Genomic DNA, 18,625 nt, shown 5'->3' on the forward strand with positions numbered 1-18,625 from the left:
AAAGTACGATAAACATAAGGAAATAAGGATTCCCAGCGCAAAGGTTCAACCAAAGAAAATGAACTAATAAGCATTTAATTTAGAAAAATAATTGAAAATTTGTATTAATTTGTATTGTCTGGGATAAAGTGGAAAATCATTTGTAAATGTTTTGCTATAATGAAATTACACGCAATTATGTTTAATTTATGGATTAAAGCAATGACACCAATCCCTTTTAACCACCTCAAGCTTCATCTAAAAATCAGCCATTCGCCATACGAACCTTTACCACTCATAATTCCTTACCCACTTTCATTGGGTGTTCCTTTCAGCTGTGGTTTCAGAGAAACCCCCCGAGCCCGACAATAGTTGAACCCATAAACTAGAGCAAGGACTGCCTCATTGTTAGGCTTTGGCCAGGACTGAGTACTATATGGAAGTTCATGTTTATCCATAGAAAATAGTACATAATGAGCCCGAAAATCGACCAATTGATTTCAATTATATTACACATACACATGTACATAGACACGTGCACATAGCCGTAGAGGTCGTTGAGTCAATGATGTGGTAAATTATTCACAAACGAATTGACAAATGCTTCACGGGGTTAAATTATTTCTAGAACAATTAAGTGGAAAACCAACTATCTGCCATCTAAATGTTTCGTGTTCGACTTTTAATAGAACTTTTGGGCTGTGTGTGTGTGGACTGGGTTGGATGTAAAAGAAACTATTTCCAGCACTTTTCATTATTTATGAAAACCCTTCAGCCAACCAAACACATGTCAGCCAGTGGGCCAAAAGCCACGCAAAGGCAAACCCAGAGCAAATGCAAGGCAGGCCAGGGCCAGGCACCTCGTGCACCTCCCTTCCCGTTTTGCCACGTTATTGTGTGGCTTGGCATCATGCAACCTTACAGAGAGACGGAAGGTCGTAAAGAGGTAAAAGGAGAGCAGAAATATTGCTTGGCGCAAACGCACAAAGTGCAGGACGTGTCGGATCCCTTTGAGTGCAACTGGAGAGCTACTAAACCACCGCTGGTTGCTGCCTTCTCAGCAGATTTTGATTTAACTAAAATTAAAATCAGCTTCGTGTCCCGCTCTCTCCTGAGTCTCTTACCCCACCATCTACGGCTAACTGCATGTCCTTGTCGAGCGACTAAGTGACCGTTTCCCCACACACATGTCAGTTTATATTATCCGAGCGCATTTATCTCGCATTGGCAATTGGATTTGTAATGTGACCAAAGCCAGACAAAACGACAGCATAACAAAGCAATGGCAATGGTCATTGAAAAGGACAATTTTCTGTGAGTGTGCGTGTGTGAGAGACGTGTGCATCGAGCAAAGCTGATGGACAGCCTGACGGGTGTACAGTTGTGCTTTTGTTCGCTCAAGATTAAGCCACGGACTTCGCTGGGGTGGGTTCAAATAAAGTGTTTTGACCTTTTTAGCTAGAGTCCAGATTTTATTCATTTGCAATGATGTTTGATTGAAAAGTTCTTAAGTACTGAGCTTAAATAAAATTAGGTTATTTGGGGTCACTATTTGCGAGAGGAATACGATGAAGCTGAAACCATCATTGATCTCGGCAACTAAATAGAGACTCCCCTGTGGTGATGTCTTGCAACGTTACCTTCTACGTAATTTCAGTACAGATGAAAGGATTAAGCTGAGTCAATGTGCACACACATATTCAAGTGAGTTAGAGAAAGCAGAAAACTAAGAGATAGCGATATCAATGCCTCAAAACCAAACTAGTTCACATCGGGAAGCGGGAACGGGAACGGCAATGGCAGCACCTCGACCCAACGCACTATACGTAACCAGAGAGAAAATCCGAAAACGCAAATTTAAATGCGTCGATGGTGCGATGGTGTTGCCGACACTAGACACTCTCCAAGCTGGGGCAAGGACAATTGAAGTGCACACATGGCACGGCACAGGGCACACGGCAGACGGCACACGGCACCGTGGCAAAGTGAAGAGAGTGAGAGAGCGAGAGCGAGTCGTGAAGCACTCAGTTATATTGTCCAACTGACTGACGGTGAAACAACCGCACCCAAAGTGCTTGCCCTGGCAGTGCATAGATAACAAACGAGTGCAAGGATAACGAGGATACACGGCAAGGACTACGGACTACGACTATGGCAGCGGAAGTAACGCGAAAAATGGCGAAACAGTAAAAGCAGCGATACTTACACATTGAAATATTGAAATACAATTGGTTTAGAATGCGCTCTTCCCCCTCGAGGCACACAGGATGGCATTTCAGGAGAAATACCCACCCAAGTTAGAGTTGAAGGATGTGACATAAGAGGGTTTTTGTGGCTCTTTCGCTTAAAGTTTATCGGCTTGATTTAAATTATGCGCATCAAATATTAGATATTAGATTAAAAGCTCGATTCTCAGACAAAAGATCAAGCAAATTAATGGCGATAGTCGACGATGTTGTGCCGAAACGCCACCCCTTGAAGTGCCACGCCAGGGCTGTCCTCCATCCAGGTTTGTCCTTCGTCTAAGGTAGTTAAATTGCGCGTTAGTGTCAGCGCCAGAATTGAAATCCTTTTTCCCTTGCAGGCACTTTTCCTTCGCGGAGCACTCCACTCGTCTCTCCGCCAGCGTCAATCACGAAGCGTTTTCCTCCATTGAGTGGGACACGTTCTCGAGCAACTTTTCCAGCTGCGCCGAAAAGTTCGCCACAAACAAGGCGACACATGACACGTACTCGACTTGACTCGACTTGAAGCTTCGTCCTCTCCACCTTCTGCTGCTTGTCTCGACTGAGCTTCCAAAAACCACCAACCCACTGCCACCCTCCTAGTCACGGGGATTATTTTTAGTTTTTTGTCAGTGTTTTAAAGTTTAAAGCTCTTTTGTGGCATATTTGCATATTAAGTGGCATGCGTTGGGCTGTAGGACAAAGACAGTCGTGGCACTAGAGCCTTTTTGAGGGCGGGAGCAGGTCCTGGCACGAGAGCCTTTTAGGGGGCGGGAGCAGGTGTTGATGTTGTTAGTTCTTGCCTAGTCTTACGCTTGAGCCAACTCTCTAACCGAAACCGTTTTCGGTACAAGAGGAAAATTTAAACTAGAAAAAGGGAACTAAACACGGATCGAAGCAGGGAATACTCTAGCAGGCGCTTTTGAGTCGTATCTATATTCGGATTTTAATTCAATTTACAAGCAGATCTTTTGAAATCTTCCAAATCAAATTTCGGGTTTCAATAGAAGAATTTTAACATCTCTAAAAGGTACAGAAGGTACCTCTTCCCTTCTATTGCATTTCCTGCAAACAACTCTACGAAATATCCAACACCCTTTGGCAGTGTATAGAAATCACTGCTGTCAGCATTAGGATTACCTTTCTCTGCCTCTGTCTCCGGCTCTGTCTCTGTTCGAGTGTGCAGGGGTTTTAGATGGTTTAGGGTTCCATTCCGTTCTTGTTCCTGGTCCCCATTCAGAGCCTGCCAAAAGGTTTCGAGTGCCTGCGCGTTCCTGTGTTAAGCTCAAACGAGCTGATAAGTCAAATTAGCATAGATTGATGAAAACTGGGGTCGCTCTTTGGAGGATTTGCTTTACATTTACAATACATTTCGAGGAACATTGAGCAACTACAGCTAAGACATTTACGTACAAATACTCAGTTAACATTTATCACTTGTCAGGTAATACAAATCGGTGTTTTTTGTTTTGTTTTGGGATCATCCCGTTGTAGCTTTCTGCTTAAACAGAAATTGTCCAAATATTAAATTTCCTTTGTCCCCCAACTAGGTGCTCTTCATCAGTTGCTCCACGCGCACGCTGGTGGTCTTGACCAGCGCCTCCGTTGGGTTGGAGCAACCGTTTAGCACACCATCGACGCAGGCTCGCACTGTCACTCGGTAGAAGGACTCTGGCTGTAGTTCATTAAGGTAATAGTAGTGCTGATTGCCCGGCACTTGGATGCCAGTCATCTCTTCCTCGACAGTGCATTTCTCCTCCAGCCGCTGGCTGACAGTGGCATGGTCATCCTGGCACTTTTTCATGGCATGCGGTATCTGCAGACTGCATATATCCAAATCCTGTGCGGCACGTTGCCGCTGCTCAATCAAGTTGCGATAAATATCGTATCGGACTGCGGCCAACTTTTCCTGAACGTTGGTTAGATTGCTGGGCGCTGGCCTGGTTGGCGCTGGCGTGGTGGTTGGTGCTGGGGTCGTTGTTGGTTCTTGCTTCATGCCAGCCCTGAGATCATCAAAGTCAATTACTTTCTCAAACTTATCCTTCTTTGGCTGTTCCTGGCGACGTCTAAAAAGAAAAAAGAATACTTTAATGACTGTGGCTTAATTTAGTCATAGAAAACCTACGAAACATAGATTAGATTGGGCAGTGCATCTTCGTAGGTGATCTGCTCCTTGTTATAGTAATCCTCATCATTTGGCTGTGGCCCCGAATCGTAGGGCGTCACATCGTCGCACTGGCAATCCAACAGACTCACATTAGCGGGCCTCGGATTCAGATAGTTTTTGCCTTGCTCTGCTTTGGTGAGATTGTGTGGCTCAAAGGTCACATAGTATTTGCTGATGATGCCATTGGGACGACGCGGTGGCCACCAATGTAGCAGCTATCAAAGAGCATAGAATAAGCATTAATAGATTGCGATATATTCTGTTTATCCTTACAATCTGAGTGCTGAGCTCCGAGCTGCCATAGATCCTGGCCACGGGACTGGGCTTGTCCGGCAGTGTTTGAAAGTAGCGAATTTGTGAATAAGCATCAATCTGCATGTGATAGTCCGTTCGGGTAAGAGTCTTCACAAAAAATGCATACTGTGTGTAAGGCTTGAGGCCGGAAATGACATGACGCCGACTCTTGGTGGCCGAGACATCCATCAGCCAACTGCAAAGCGACATAAACTTGAGATATAATTCGAAATTTTGCTAGTTTCTCCCTTACTTGTCGTGCCCACAGCCGTGACGTCCATCGTACATTGTAACATTGCGCTGTGGCGCTTCCTTATAGTAGTAGGAGTAACCAATCAGCGTCTCCATGCCCTCCCAGTCCATGTAGTCCAGCAAAATGCGCACCGCTGTGGCACTTAGATCATCCACAACCGGTTTCAAAGTGCGCACCGCATCGCCACAAATGACGCGCTCGCCATTCGAGTTGGGTGAGACTTCTGCCACGGATATGTGCTGAACACTCTTCAGGGATGGCTCCAGCTGTAGAATCTTCTCATGGCAGAGGCGCGGGTTCAGGTGAAAGAAAATGGAACCACGTTGCACGAGCACCTGATGATTGGGTGTCCAAATGTTCTCCAGGTGATGATTGTTCACCACGAAGAGCGCGTATCTTAAAGGGCATAGATGTAGTCATCTTGCAGTTTGGGTTTCTGGGTCACTCACTTGTTTTCAATCAGCTGATCGCCACGTATGACATCCAAATTCTGCAGAAACGACAAAGACATCAGCTGAGCCGAGTGCAAGACCTTCAGATAGCCAGTAATTTCCTTGACACTGGCCAATGCCTTCTCCAACGGCGCCACAATTTTCTCTAAAATAAATAAATTTAAATATAAATGCAGCCAAGCCAGGTAAAACTCACCCTTGATGTCAGTCAATTCAATGATTAGTGATCCATTGATGGTCACACAATCCTGTAACGGTTCCAAGTCCGCTCCACTCCGCACATGATAGACACCCTTGCACTCCACCTGGCAGGTGATCAAACCATTTGGATCACTTACTTCCTTCTGATTGGGGGGACATTTATCCACACAGCGATAGCCGCGCGTGAGCGGTATCATTCCCAGCTGACGGCACTCCTTGTAGCTGATGCACTGTCTCTTGTGCAGCTCGTAGCTGATTACACACTGATCCACACATTTGCCTTTGCTCTGATAGTTGCCACACAGCGTACAATTCTGATCGGAACAGCCCGTGACGCAACTGTTCTTGCAACAATTTCCCACATTGTCGCACCCATGGAGACCACAGGCCGCCGGACAGCCCTTGAGGCGTGGCGGCGTGAGTCGAATCTGGGCAGTGTTCATGTTCCAGCAGAAATCAGAAATATTCTGGCGGAAGGCATAGTCCGCGGCCAGCCCACCACACACCGGACAATGACTGGAAGGTTTGTTGTGCTGTAAGCAAATATTTATTAAGAAAATATAAGAAATAAGGTGTCTGTCTTACCTTGAGGGAGAAATGCTGCTGTGTGGCATTGCTCAGTAGGTGCATCCAGTCCACGGTCTCCACAAAGCACAGCATCGGATTCGTTTCGATGCGTATGAGACCGTTTTGAATGCGCAACAGCTCGACCAAGCCCAGTTCCCGCAGATTCCGATTCTCGTAGACGGCGAGGGCATATTGATCGAAGAGCAAGGCCTGACCCCGTATGATGCGCAATTTAGGAAATATCGCCTCCAGCGTGGGCAGCCCCGTGCACCGATACACCATCAGATAGTCGCTGATTTCCGTGACATTGCTCGAGAGTAGTTCCAGGCTCGCATTGCTCGCGGAGTGCAGGTCGACATACGCAATCCGTACGTGACCGATCACGTGTGTACAGTTTTGAAGTTTCTGAAAGTCGGCGACCTTGTTTAGCTCCAGGGAGCCGCAAATTGTGTCGCATCTGGCCAGAACCGGCCACAGTGTGAAGCAGAACAGTAGCGGCAGTTGCCTCATGGCTGCCAACCTGACACTTTCAATTGACAGCACTTGACCCCGGGCCGCGCGATCGATTGGTGGAGTGGGAGGGAGTCGACAATTAACGTCAGCCCGCTTGAATGTCAATGTCGCTGGATGTTCTGTATTTCTGGCGATCTCTGGATAGTTCTAGACACGCTCTCTCGATCGCGTTCCGTTGCGGCGAACGCTTCGATTTTAACTGATTTACCCGGCGGCAGCGACGCGACAGCTTCTCCATGTTCGATCGCTTCAATTAGCTTCGGCCACCGTTTCTTCTGCCCCTTTCGTTTTTGCGTATACCCTAGCGGTGAGTGTTTTTAATTTGTGGAGCTGTTTGCAATGCAAAGAAGGAATTAACAGGGGAGGGGAATTGAGAATTGTCTGTCTCTGCCGCAGGAACTTGCTAAGAGATAAACTCATCACACAGAAAAGCTCTCTTAAACATAACCTATTCAAATACTTGCTTTGCATATCCCATAAAGCTCAAATATGAATTAACTACATGAAAGAGTATCAAAGACGTCGGCCGCTGCATCGTACTCTTTCATGTTATTGTTTTTTCTCTTCGTGCGCCCGTCTTCTGCTTCTAATCGGCTCACTACACCAGCTGCAAATTTACTGTACGCCAAGATTTAATTGTTTTACTTGCGTGTGCTCTCTGTTTTGCTGCTGGTGTAGAGGCGCTGCGCTGTGCTAGGGCGTGCGCTGACAGTGACTAGGAGCTGAGTGAAAATTGGCGTAATAGCATTTCGAGTGTTTACTTTTTGAAGTGTAAACATAATTCGCAAGATTACGGGAATATGTAGCTATTTTTTGTAGCACCAACAAACACCCCCCTTGTCTAACCTTTATGTACGCCTCTGGCATTCCTGTGCTCCTCATCTTGTCCATCTGTTACGATTCCACGTTTACGTTGTTTCCTTCTTCTGTTTCATTTGGTACCGGCAGCCCAAAAACACTTGTTACTCCTGCATCCATCCGCCTTCTCCCTCTTCTCATCCTTTGCGACCTTGCAACAGAGCGAACCGGTTAACCATATTCCATTCTGTCTGCTCCTTCTATCGCTGTTCATTCACTCTTTTCCTTTGCTTTTGTTTTCTTTTTCTGTGGCTTGGCATGGTTGGTTGTTTGCTCGCGCTGTCGTCGCCGTCGCTGCTTCTTCTCTGTCTGTCGCTCTCGTCGCTGCTGCCTCTCTGTCTGCCGCTGCTTCTGCGTCAGCGCGGGGTGAGTGATAACGAAAATGCAATGCTGCGCAGAAATTAAATTGCACCGACGAACAATTCAATTAGAGAGTAGGAGTAGGCGAACAAAACAAGAAGTAATAAAAGATAGAGAGGAATCAATATGCCAACAATGGGATACCCCTTATTTTGGGTTCCATTAAGTGGAAATTTTTCAAAATAAACTGAAACGAAATAGTATTACTTCTTCGCATCTGTAAATACATATGTACATATGTAACTTATGTAAACTCTGTATATGCATAAAAAAAAGGATTTAATGCTTCCTCAGGCATTTTCCAACAATCACCAATCTACCGACAGACTACAGGGTAACCAAAGCGTAACCAAAACCGAAGCTTTGGCACACCCAATTCAAAGCGTGGTAATGCAGTTTTGGAGTCGGGAGCACAGTACACAGTGAGAGCGGTGAGCAATGAACAATTGGCAGTTCATTAAAGTGCACGTAGCGCTGAGAAAACTCAATTGAAATTGTTTTTCTAAAAAAGAAGAGATTCTATAGGTATATATGTATGTATGTATGTATGTATAATCAGTAGCACCAAATAAGAGGACCTTTAAACTGGTAATACATCAAATGAATAATCAATTTATGTTGGCTTTATACCAATGACATGTATGTACATATGTACCTATGTGCGCCAGGGTCGATAGTTTTGATAGTTTCGAGCCCTTGTTGACACGGCCTTGGTTCAGATGTACTTAAATATGTTCATATTATTATATAAAACTCCATGAAAAAGAATTTGTATTCAATATATTTAATTACTTACATATGTATGTGCATACATACATATGTAAATAATAAATACAAAATCAATTCATTATATTTCGCTGATATTGTAAATTTTCGTACAATGTACATTGTGGATTTGTATGTATGTATGTACATACATATTTACAAAAATATTTCATATTTTATTTCTATACATATGTATGTTCGTACATACGTACATACATATATCAGAACATACATTCATATATGAATAAAATTGTTTTTTTTTTTTCCATGAACTAGATTCAAATTTAATGAGCATATCGTTTTTATTTACAATTTATTATCGGATTTCGGTCCACTATTTTGTTGCCCTTTCACGGGGAGTGTGCATAATGTTGACCATAAGTTACAAACCCAAAGATTCCTTCTGAACCTTAAAATGTATGCATTACTTTTGTCAGATAATTTAAAGTAAACCTACCCAAAAGTATCTGTCCATACGTCACTTGGTTTTGAAATTGATTAGTGCGATTATGGTTTAATTTTGCTTAAGAATATGTTAACCTGAAAATGCTCTGTTCAAAAATCGGATCTGTTAGTGTACATTCAACTTCGGCCATCCCCGACTTACACTCCATTTATATTATTTCAAAATTGAGTAAAATAACGAAATCCAAAACATTCATTTTAACGAGCACAAAATTCACAATTCCACTCAAAAAATATCTACTACAAAATCCAGTCTGTGGAGCGTGTGAAAAAACCACACACGCACACACACAGACACAAATCTATCAGTTTTGTCCGCTTTGTTCGTTGCTTTTTTCTCTGTGAATCAATTTTCGCAGTAATTTGTAGGGCCTGCACTGATGTATAACGCAGAAAATGTAATGCACCATACTTTCCGGCGGCACGTCAAACTATGAAGGGAAAGTAGACCAGACCAACGCCATAACCCACACAACCAGAGGCGCCAATTATTGAATATGCCAGAGGCAGCATCAGGAGCAGGAGCAACAGCCGCGGGCCACATAATCCACCAAGGAGTTGGCGGGAAGACGAGTAGGAGTCTCTTCATGGTGCGCCAGTATCGGAGGCGGCAAACACGTAACGCCATTTTGCGGCGCGTGATAGGAATCCCTAGCAAGGACGTGTGCATATGCCTATCGCGAGGAGTGAGTGGCACAAAGTGAGAAGAGGTACGGATATTGAAGGCTGAGAGACCAAACTTGGTTGAGTGCGAGGAGGACATAAGTCAGTAGGTCCGTCACGGCAGGTTCGTCGTCCCACGCACGTCGCTGCATTTAAGTGCCAAATTAGAAGGTAGCCACGAAGGACTCGGAGTGGAGTTCCTGTCCGTCCCGCTATCCTTTGCACATGGCATCTATAAATCAAACGGTGATGCAATTTATGGCATTGCCTATTCAATGTGGCCCCGGCTGCTGTCTCATCATGACCCATTATTATTATTATTATTACGGGCCTTGACAGACTCGAAAATTAATTAAGTTTGCTGCAAAAATGCAATCCAGCAAATAGGCAATGGCAGCGGCAGCAGCAGCAGCAGCAGCAGCTGGCTTGCCTCACACTCGGGCGCCTCTTGAGCTTGCCCGTCCAGTCCAGTGCAGTTGGTGGCAGTGTGATTGATGTGCCACCGAGCAGCAGCTGACAGCAGTCTGAGCTTGAGCGGCTGATGCACTTTGACACATGACAAAGCATACTGCATGGTAAATCTAACACGGCCAACTGCAATAAAAGCTGTTTTGGCCAGCACACAAGTGGTGTTCCTTCAGTTGAACTTTTGGGAACAAAGTTGTGTAACGCTTTGGAAAAAATTGAAAGTTGAAACAAATTCAGTGAAGATCATTCTCAACTGCATTTTTGCTGTAAAGCGAAATTAAAACTCTGCTTTGAAACTATTTTGAATAATTCTATTGGGTTCAATTCATTTTAATTAAGTTGTTTTTTCCATACGCTCTACTAGATTTAATTTGAACAAAAAGTCCGTGTACTTTAATCATTGAATAAACATGATGAATTAAAATTACCAATGAATGAATATTCAGAAAAAAAATAGAATAAGCCAGTTGAGCCTCGGGCAAGGCTAAATCACACTAAACAGTTGTTTAAATACTTAGAAATAATAACTAAAATATCAATTACGATAAATAAATTAATTCAGATTTCACCTGAAGTGTTCAATTATATTATTAACTTAATGTGGGCATAAAAACAGTCCATAAAAACAGAAAACTGATAAAAACGTGCAGTGGCAATGGCAATAGATTAGAGCATTAAAGTTTGCTTAATTGGGTACAACTTTTGCAGGTTTAATTTGAGCATTTACTGGTCAAATGTCAATGCAAAGTTTGCTGAAAAGTAAAGTCTAAGAAGCATAAGAACAGAAACTTAAACTTGTTGGAACTTGTTGCTCCTGAAACAGTAGTTAAAGATCAACCAATAAATGACGCATAAGTCCGAAACCTAGAACAAAATATCTTTGAAATTTAATAAAGAAACATCACTAAAAAACGGATCACTAAATGCAGTTATTCTTTGCACATCAATCATGGTGGTACATCGACTTAAAGGAGTGCGCTACCACCCACTGTAATGGCTTCTTAAAGCACATAAAAGCTTTCCCATATAATTTTACTGTCCAGCCAATGATGTCTCTTCCTGGTCCTTCCCATTACCAATGCAGCTGGCAAGCAGCGTTGCATAGTTTAGGGCAAGCCATGGAAAAATGGCTGGAGCTACCCTTAGGTTGGCTAGGATGTGGGCAACCTTTATGGCATTTGCATTACGCATCCGCCGTGTCATCGGTGAAATCTTCAAGTTTATGCTAAGTTCTGGTGTAACCAGACCACAGACACACAAAGTTTACATTTCCATCTTTTGCATTTTTCCTTCTCCATTTTTATTTCAATATCCCATATAGCCACATGCCGGAGTCACCCTCCCCCATGCCAAGCACTTCCTGCCGCCTCTGTATATGCGTTCCTTTCATGCAATGCAAATCGTTGCAAAAATAGTTTATTTTTTACATATAAATATGTACATGTACATACATATGTATGTATGTCTGTGCGTACTCTTTTTGTATGCAAGTTTTCTCCCTTTGTTGCTTAAGCATGTAATTTATGTGTGCCTGAGTGTGTGCCACAACAATTTGCATATGTGGGGCAGCAGCAGCACCACACACTCACACACACCCAGGCTCACATGCAAACGACACGTGCCTGTGGCAGGTGGAAAAATTTTTCTATTAGCCACGCATAAAGCTTAATTTATTGGCACTTGCAGCTCGGAATTTTTACTCCCGTTTTTGGCCAGGAAGTTGCAATCACTTTTATCCGCCCGCATGCAGAGCGGCCAGAAATTTGGTTATCAAAGAAAATTAATAATGCATACACACACAGCACACGGGGGACATGCCAGAAGAGATGGCTGGCTGCAGCACCGAATGTAAATATACCCTTGCAGGAGCACTGGCAGCTTCATGTTGATTCGTTTTAAATTTCAAATTTTTATTTTGATATTTTTGTGACTTTGTAAATCCTCTATGTGGTCCTCTCTTAATTTATTTCCCTCAAAATTTAAATACCCTCTCCAGGCACAACAAAAAAAATAGCAAGGGTTCTTTATGCCGTGGCGTCGTCTCTGGTATTTTGCGTGCGATTGCGGAATTTCGTGTTAAATAATGAGTGGAAAATATTTCAAAAGGCTTAACCAGCCATAAAATGGCTGAGCAGAGGGCAGGCAGCCTGCATAGTTTGCTCTCTGGAGTTCAAAGATCCCCACGGCTCCATATTATCAAAATGAAATTAAAGCCATTATTAAATTTCATGGCTGAGTGCGAAGGCGCTGACGCTGGCACTGGCGGTGACTGAGACTTCGGCTGAGAGCCTTGTGGTGTGTTGATGGCCAAATTAATTGCATATCTGATGGCTCTAAGACTGGTGTGCATGGCCGGGTCCTGAATGCTTAGCTCAGGCTGATTGCCGAGACAAGTCGTTGGGGGCCCGCACTCGGCACCATTCGCCCATGGCTTTGTTTTCGATTCGAAATGGTAATGTAAATGGCACTGGGTCTGGCGGGTGGTGTGTGAATGCGCCTGACTGGACGCAGCTCCCTGTGATTCCCTGTGCCCGGGAAATGGAGTGTAGCTCGAATGCGTCACGGATTACCAAAAACGATGGTGATGCGGCGATACGAATCGCATTTGAAGATAGCCTCGACCGGTGTTTAATTGAGCTGAATGGGGGGTTGAAAAGGGCTGTTATTTGGTAGAGCAAAAGGTTGAATGCCGCACTAAAACCATTCAACTGATTTTGGCCTGGGTCTTAAATGCAGCAATGCAGAATTTGCACATCTAAAATGGGATTTCCATTGATGAGGTTAAAGTTGAAACGATATAAAAGTAGAAAGAAAAAATCTAACATTGAGTGGTGTGATTTATGTAGAGTGTTTCTGTTATTATTATTTTATTTTATATATTCGATTTTTTCCACCTATTTTATGTAGCTACTGCGAGAGCTAAGTCCGCTGGAGAGCTGTGTGTATCGTGAGAGCGTTAACATGGCGCTGTTACTGGGAGCGGAAGCAGGCTGTTAACGTAGTACGAAAAGCAGCGATAACAGACTGTTAACAGCGCTGTACTCTCTCTCTCTGCAGCAGTGCAGCTTCCATCTAATTCCGCTGTATCGAGCACCAAAAAAATCCTTATTGAAGAAACACCACGAACTTTAAGTAAACAAAAAGTATGCTCCTTGCGCATTCCATTCCCGAGTAGTTTTCTTTCTTGACTCCCTTCGGCTGGTTCATTAGTTTGCCACGAGCTGCCTCGAGCTCTTTTCGTTTGCTCTTCTACTCGAAGCAATGAGCATGGAAGCCAAAGCCTGTCTAAGCTTAGCCAGAAGTCATCGCTGCTCCGTCTGCAGCCTTATCCCTCGTGGAGCTCGTAAACAAATGCGCACCTCAAATTTGTAAAGATTAGCAGACAATTCGCACACAGTCAACGCTGCCATCTAGCAATCTCCAAGGAGCAGGAGGAGCTGCGGAGAATGAGAATAGGCACAGAAATGGGTATAGAACGAAAGGAAGACAAACAGAAACAGGGACCCGGACACGACCATGGACACGGGACAGGGGACACGGCACAGGTTCGTGGTAACCGCCTTGTCTAATCTAATAGCTGCCGGCTGACAAACATTGACATTTTCTGTTATGTAATCAGACGCCCAAAGGTATGCCCAAAAAGCAAAAAAAAAATGAAACACAAAGAACACGTGCCCAACACACTCCAAGCAGAGGACGAGGACTCCGAAAGGAAGAGCAGAGGCAAAAACGCAATAAATTGTCGCATAAAAATTGATGTTTTATTTTCAGTTGCCTTCGCCTCTCATCCTCGAGGAAGTATTTTTTTTGTGTACGGTGCTATTGTTATACCCTTCTTTGAGAGAGTTTTGCAGATGCTAAGAAGATTTGTTGGGATATGGAAAAATAATATTAATATAGTAGGGATAAATATAAAATAAATATAAATAACTTCTGCTGGCATAAATATTAAATAAATGTATATCAAATAAATATAAATACCTCCACTTTGACACTAGTATTCTCTCTACATATTTATCCCGATCGTTGCAAAGTTTCTCCACATCTAAAAAAATGCTCAATAATTTTAAAATCAAATGAGAATTGAGAGCCATTAAAATCTGATTCACAATTGCCTTTCTATGTGCAATCAATCTGCAATATAAGTTAAGATATCTTAGTTGGTAGCTTAGGGTATCTAATGCTACGGTTTTCGTTTCTTTTCTCCTTCTTCGTGCACCTTTTTCTTGCTTTTTTGCTTACCGCTGTTCTCTTTCCCTTTTACCATGCAAAACGTGCATGGAAATCGCAAAATTTTCTTTTTGTTTTCGGTTAGCCGAAACATAAACAAAGTAAGCCAAGTAGAAAGTTGCCAGAGGGCGCAGCCAAAAATGCTGCTTAGGGGATTGTACATATCCGTGTCGTAGCTGTCGAATTGGGTCTACCCTAGAACCCCCTAGATCAACGCTGATAAGTCGGGCAAGTGGCATCGATAGAAAATATATTTAAATACTTGAAAATTCAGTTGTTAAAACTAATTAAATTTACACTTTTCATACTCTGAACATTCATAAAGTGATCCTTGTTGGCGCGTCGATTTGTTTTGCCATTGCCGCTGCGCTTCAGGTCATCCACAATGATGACGCCAGCATTCAACTGCTTATACTTGGCGGAAATGTGTGAATTAACAAAGTCCAAGACATCCTGTGCCTCCAATTTGCTGCCATGCCGCTTCACCACAGCAGCTGCTGCCTCATCGCCATTAACCGCATCCCAGATGCCAAAAACACAGACCTCGGCGACATCGGGCATCTGTGAGATGACACTCTCAATCTCATTGGGATAGTACATGATGTTGTGGTACTTGATCATGTCCTTCTTGCGATCCTCTATGAACAGAAACCCATCCTGATCGACGTAGCCCAGATCTCCAGTGTGAAACCACTTTTGGGCGTCGCGTATCAGACGCGTCTCCTCGGGATTGCCGTAGTAGCCAGACCAATGCTGACCGGAGTAGAGGCACACTTCACCCACTTTGTTGGGGCCCAGTGCCTGTCCTTGTTCATCGATAATCTTCAGCTTGTTGCCCGGCACGGGTCGACCCACAGAGTTGGGTTTGGCATCAAAATAAAGGTTGACGGTGCCCGTGCTGTTGAGCTCCGTGATGGAATAGCTGAAGATCAGATTGCCCCTGATGCGGCTGCGTATGCGCTGCTGAATCTCCAGCGCGCAGCGGGAGCCACCGAAGATGTAGGTCTCAATGCTGGACAGATCTGCCTGCTCGAATTCCGGACAATTGGCCAGCATGGCCATGTGCGAGGGACACTGAAAGACCAGATTGATCTTGTACTGCTCGATCATGCGACACATGAAGGCCGGATCGAACTCATTGTCCGCAATGACATTTGTTGTGCTAAACGCTCCAGCATGGAGGAGGACTATAAAGCCCGAAATCCAGTCCAAAGTGCTGTGTGTATATTGCATGGAATTCGAGCTCAAACGTCTGTGAAGAAAATTGAATATATGAGAGATAATTGGGAGGATTAAAACTGCATTAAAGACTTACAGCAGTGGCACGAGTAACCGTTGACTATTCGTTATGGTAACTGCTTTTGGCACGCCCGTCGTGCCCGAGGAGCAGAGTATGGCCACAATCTGATCGGGGCCCTGTTGCAGTCGCACCGGCTGAAAGTTCGCCTCTATGGGTGTGGTTAGAACATCCAAAATGCTGAGAGAATCTCCACCCACTGGATGCTTCCGCATGGTAATGATTGTGGCCTGCAGCTGGAGTTTCTCGCTGGCTGCCCGCACACGCTCGTACTCATCTCCGTCGCAGAAGATCAAACGCGGTTTGGTGATGCTAAACAGTTGCTCTATGGTGTCCTGTTCGTAGGAAATGTTTAAGGAGTGAAAGGGCATGCCATTGAACAAACAGGCATATGCCACGGCCACCAGGTGCGTCGTGTTCCTGGCCATCAGACCCACAATATCCGTTTGCTTGAGGCCCAATCCGCGCATGTAGCTGGCCACACGCATGGCATTGAGACGCACCTCCTCACGGGTCAGTCGCGTGTGCTCAGTGGCTGAGATCTGTAATGGAAGTTGATCTAAATGTTCCACATCTAATTATTATATTAGCTTACTTGAGCTATGAGCTTTGGATTGCTCTCCAGCTCCTTGTAGATGATCTCCCCAATGGAGAGATGCGCTGCAAAGCAATTTGATCTTTCGCCGCCACTCCACACCTTCAGCTCGTCATCGTAGGTGACTTCTGGCATGTACGACATGGTTTTGTATGTTTCCTCAACTGTTGGCTACACTTGGCCAGCTGCTACCCTTTTATACAAACGGCCACATGCATTTTTGGGGGGCGCTCAAACGATAAGCGCGACAACAAACGATAAGCCAGAGGGCAGCGCAGAACGTGGAATTCATTCTAACACATATAAGAAGGTTTACAGCTTTACTTTATAATGTTTATTGCCTCAAAATAAGGTTGCATCAGAGGAAAGAGACTTATCAGTCGTCAGTCTCTGCTTGGACTATATTTGTGGGTCGCTGCACCCCAATAAAATATCAAAGGCAAGGAACTGCATTTTTGGCGCGTTAAATTTTGCGCGCTCTTTGACTATTTATACCCGGTACTCGAAGAGTAAATAGAGTAAATTGTAAACTATATATTGTTGTATTGTAAAGGGCGAAAACCTCCCCAACCTACAATTTTGAAGATAAAGGAAAACTAAGAACGCCATTCCGTAGGGAAAGACCATATCTATCTATCTATCTATCACCAAATTGGGATCCGATTGGATCATTATTATAGCCACAATGAAGAAATTTATTTGCAGTGGCTAAACCCACCCCGTCCCGCAGCTTATATTTGTTTTTTGCACATTCTCTCATTCACACTCTGCTTCGCGCAGTGTGCGATCTCTGCCTCTGCCGTGAGTCTGCAGTGTGTGGGTCTAGGGAAGGGGGGCGAGCTAAAGGAGCGTGTTGGCGTGAGTAGTGTTGTTGATGTAGATGACAGATGAAGAAAAAATTTAAAATTTGACAAAACACCGCTAAGGTGCAGATGTAGTACTGAGTGCCGGGTACAAAAGTTGTGACGCGTAAGAAGCGTCTCACACGTCCCTTCTCGTTGTAAAATGTATTTGCTTAAAATTATTGATTGTATATTCTAAGTATGGAATGCGCTCTGCTCATCCATCTGCACAATCTATTTTTTTATAACACATAAGTTTTTCCATAATCATTCATAATAAATCCATCAAAAATCAAAGATAAATATTCCCAAATTTTCCCTTCTCCTCCGCATAGTTTCGCACCACTACCTACTGTAAGTATTCCAAGATAAACCGCATAAGAAATGTTCTCAAAAACCACTCCATGCTCCCACTTTACAGCCACCACAAAATACCTTCACTCTGTGGCAATGTTTTACGTGAGAAATGGGCGTGGCGTGGCATGGTGTGTGGCAATGCAAAATCCAGTGTAAGCTTACAGGGGGCCATGATTATTTGATGTCAAGCTCGGGGGTTATTTATAGGCAGCTGACATGACTATCTGCCCCGCACAAGTAGTTGGAGGCGACGCAAATAGTCTACAAAGAATTTGCTTAGCCTTCGGCAGAGAGGGGGGGATAGAGACTGAGGGGCAGGTGGGAAATTAATATTTGCCACGTGTAGAGCTTTGAGAGGTGCCCGCCGCCGGCCCAGGACATGTGAAAAATGTCGAATAATCCATTACTGGAGGATGCTGCATGGGGCAGACGCCTGACAAGTGGGCTCTTATCGTCCGCAGAGTCCTCTGCAACAGTTTGTTGGCCAAGGCGAGAGGTGTGGCCGGCGAAAGTTAAGAACTTCACTCACTGCACTTGACATGGCAGCAGCAACAGCAGCCTGAGACCCTTGAACTGGCCCATAAATATGCCCCAAAATGTCAGTCAAATGCTTGTCTACTTTCTTGCAACATAAACTGTGGCGCTGCCCCGAGGCGAGTTGAAAGTTTATGGACTTGAAGTGGGTGAGAAATGTTCTTGAATTTGCTTCCAACTAAACCGCAAGGCAGACAATGAGTTTAACTGATTGATTTCTTGGAAATATATCTTTTTGCAATGCTTTAAGTGATTCAACGAACAACTTTTGGTCCATTTTTATAAACATAACTAAACAAATAATGTTATTAGCTAGGAATATTTGATACCAGAGCTCAGTCAGCAGCAATTTCCTTCACAGATAATTTGCCAAACCCTTTATATGTCAATTTCCTAGCCCTGTCCGTAATGCAACTTATGTTTTGCGCTCACATTTTGCGGCTATTAAATAAAGCTTTCTATTTATGCCACATGTCTATACAATTTATGATGAACCCTCGTGGCAAGGGGCTAAAATTGGTTTATCAAAATATGAGGAAA

General features: G+C 44.0%; 2 protein-coding genes across 2 annotated transcripts; both read right to left on the reverse strand.

The window, feature by feature from the left end:
* Positions 1 to 3,543: 3,543 nt before the first annotated feature.
* LOC117897698 (insulin-like peptide receptor) lies at positions 3,544 to 6,855 on the reverse strand. Its single transcript, XM_034806719.1, has 7 exons — positions 6,157 to 6,855; positions 5,567 to 6,104; positions 5,368 to 5,515; positions 4,919 to 5,314; positions 4,645 to 4,861; positions 4,330 to 4,586; positions 3,544 to 4,270 (listed from the first exon to the last, which is right to left on the reverse strand). The coding sequence occupies exons 1-7, from the start codon at positions 6,646 to 6,648 to the stop codon at positions 3,751 to 3,753; spliced, it is 2,568 nt and encodes an 855-aa protein (XP_034662610.1). The 5' UTR covers positions 6,649 to 6,855; the 3' UTR covers positions 3,544 to 3,750.
* Positions 6,856 to 14,730: 7,875 nt separating this feature from the next.
* On the reverse strand, positions 14,731 to 16,501 carry LOC117898857 (luciferin 4-monooxygenase-like). Its single transcript, XM_034808534.1, has 3 exons — positions 16,353 to 16,501; positions 15,776 to 16,299; positions 14,731 to 15,712 (listed from the first exon to the last, which is right to left on the reverse strand). Exons 1-3 carry the CDS (start codon positions 16,494 to 16,496, stop codon positions 14,731 to 14,733), a joined length of 1,650 nt encoding a protein of 549 aa, XP_034664425.1. The 5' UTR covers positions 16,497 to 16,501.
* Between the last annotated feature and the right edge of the window lie 2,124 nt (positions 16,502 to 18,625).

This window comes from Drosophila subobscura, chromosome O, assembly GCF_008121235.1.
Source record: "Drosophila subobscura isolate 14011-0131.10 chromosome O, UCBerk_Dsub_1.0, whole genome shotgun sequence".
NCBI classification, from domain to species: domain Eukaryota; kingdom Metazoa; phylum Arthropoda; class Insecta; order Diptera; family Drosophilidae; genus Drosophila; species Drosophila subobscura.

Coding starts and splice junctions, on each gene's coding strand:
- LOC117897698 (XM_034806719.1), bottom strand. CDS start 6,648: ATGAGGCAACTGCCGCTACTGTTCTGCTTCACACTGTGGCCGGTTCTG. Junction 5,315..5,367: donor GATCAGCTGATTGAAAACAA/GTGAGTGACCCA, acceptor ATGCCCTTTAAG/ATACGCGCTCTTCGTGGTGA. Junction 4,862..4,918: donor CACGGCTGTGGGCACGACAA/GTAAGGGAGAAA, acceptor GTCGCTTTGCAG/TTGGCTGATGGATGTCTCGG.
- LOC117898857 (XM_034808534.1), bottom strand. CDS start 16,496: ATGTCGTACATGCCAGAAGTCACCTACGATGACGAGCTGAAGGTGTGG. Junction 16,300..16,352: donor ATCCAAAGCTCATAGCTCAA/GTAAGCTAATAT, acceptor CTTCCATTACAG/ATCTCAGCCACTGAGCACAC. Junction 15,713..15,775: donor CGGTTACTCGTGCCACTGCT/GTAAGTCTTTAA, acceptor TTTTCTTCACAG/ACGTTTGAGCTCGAATTCCA.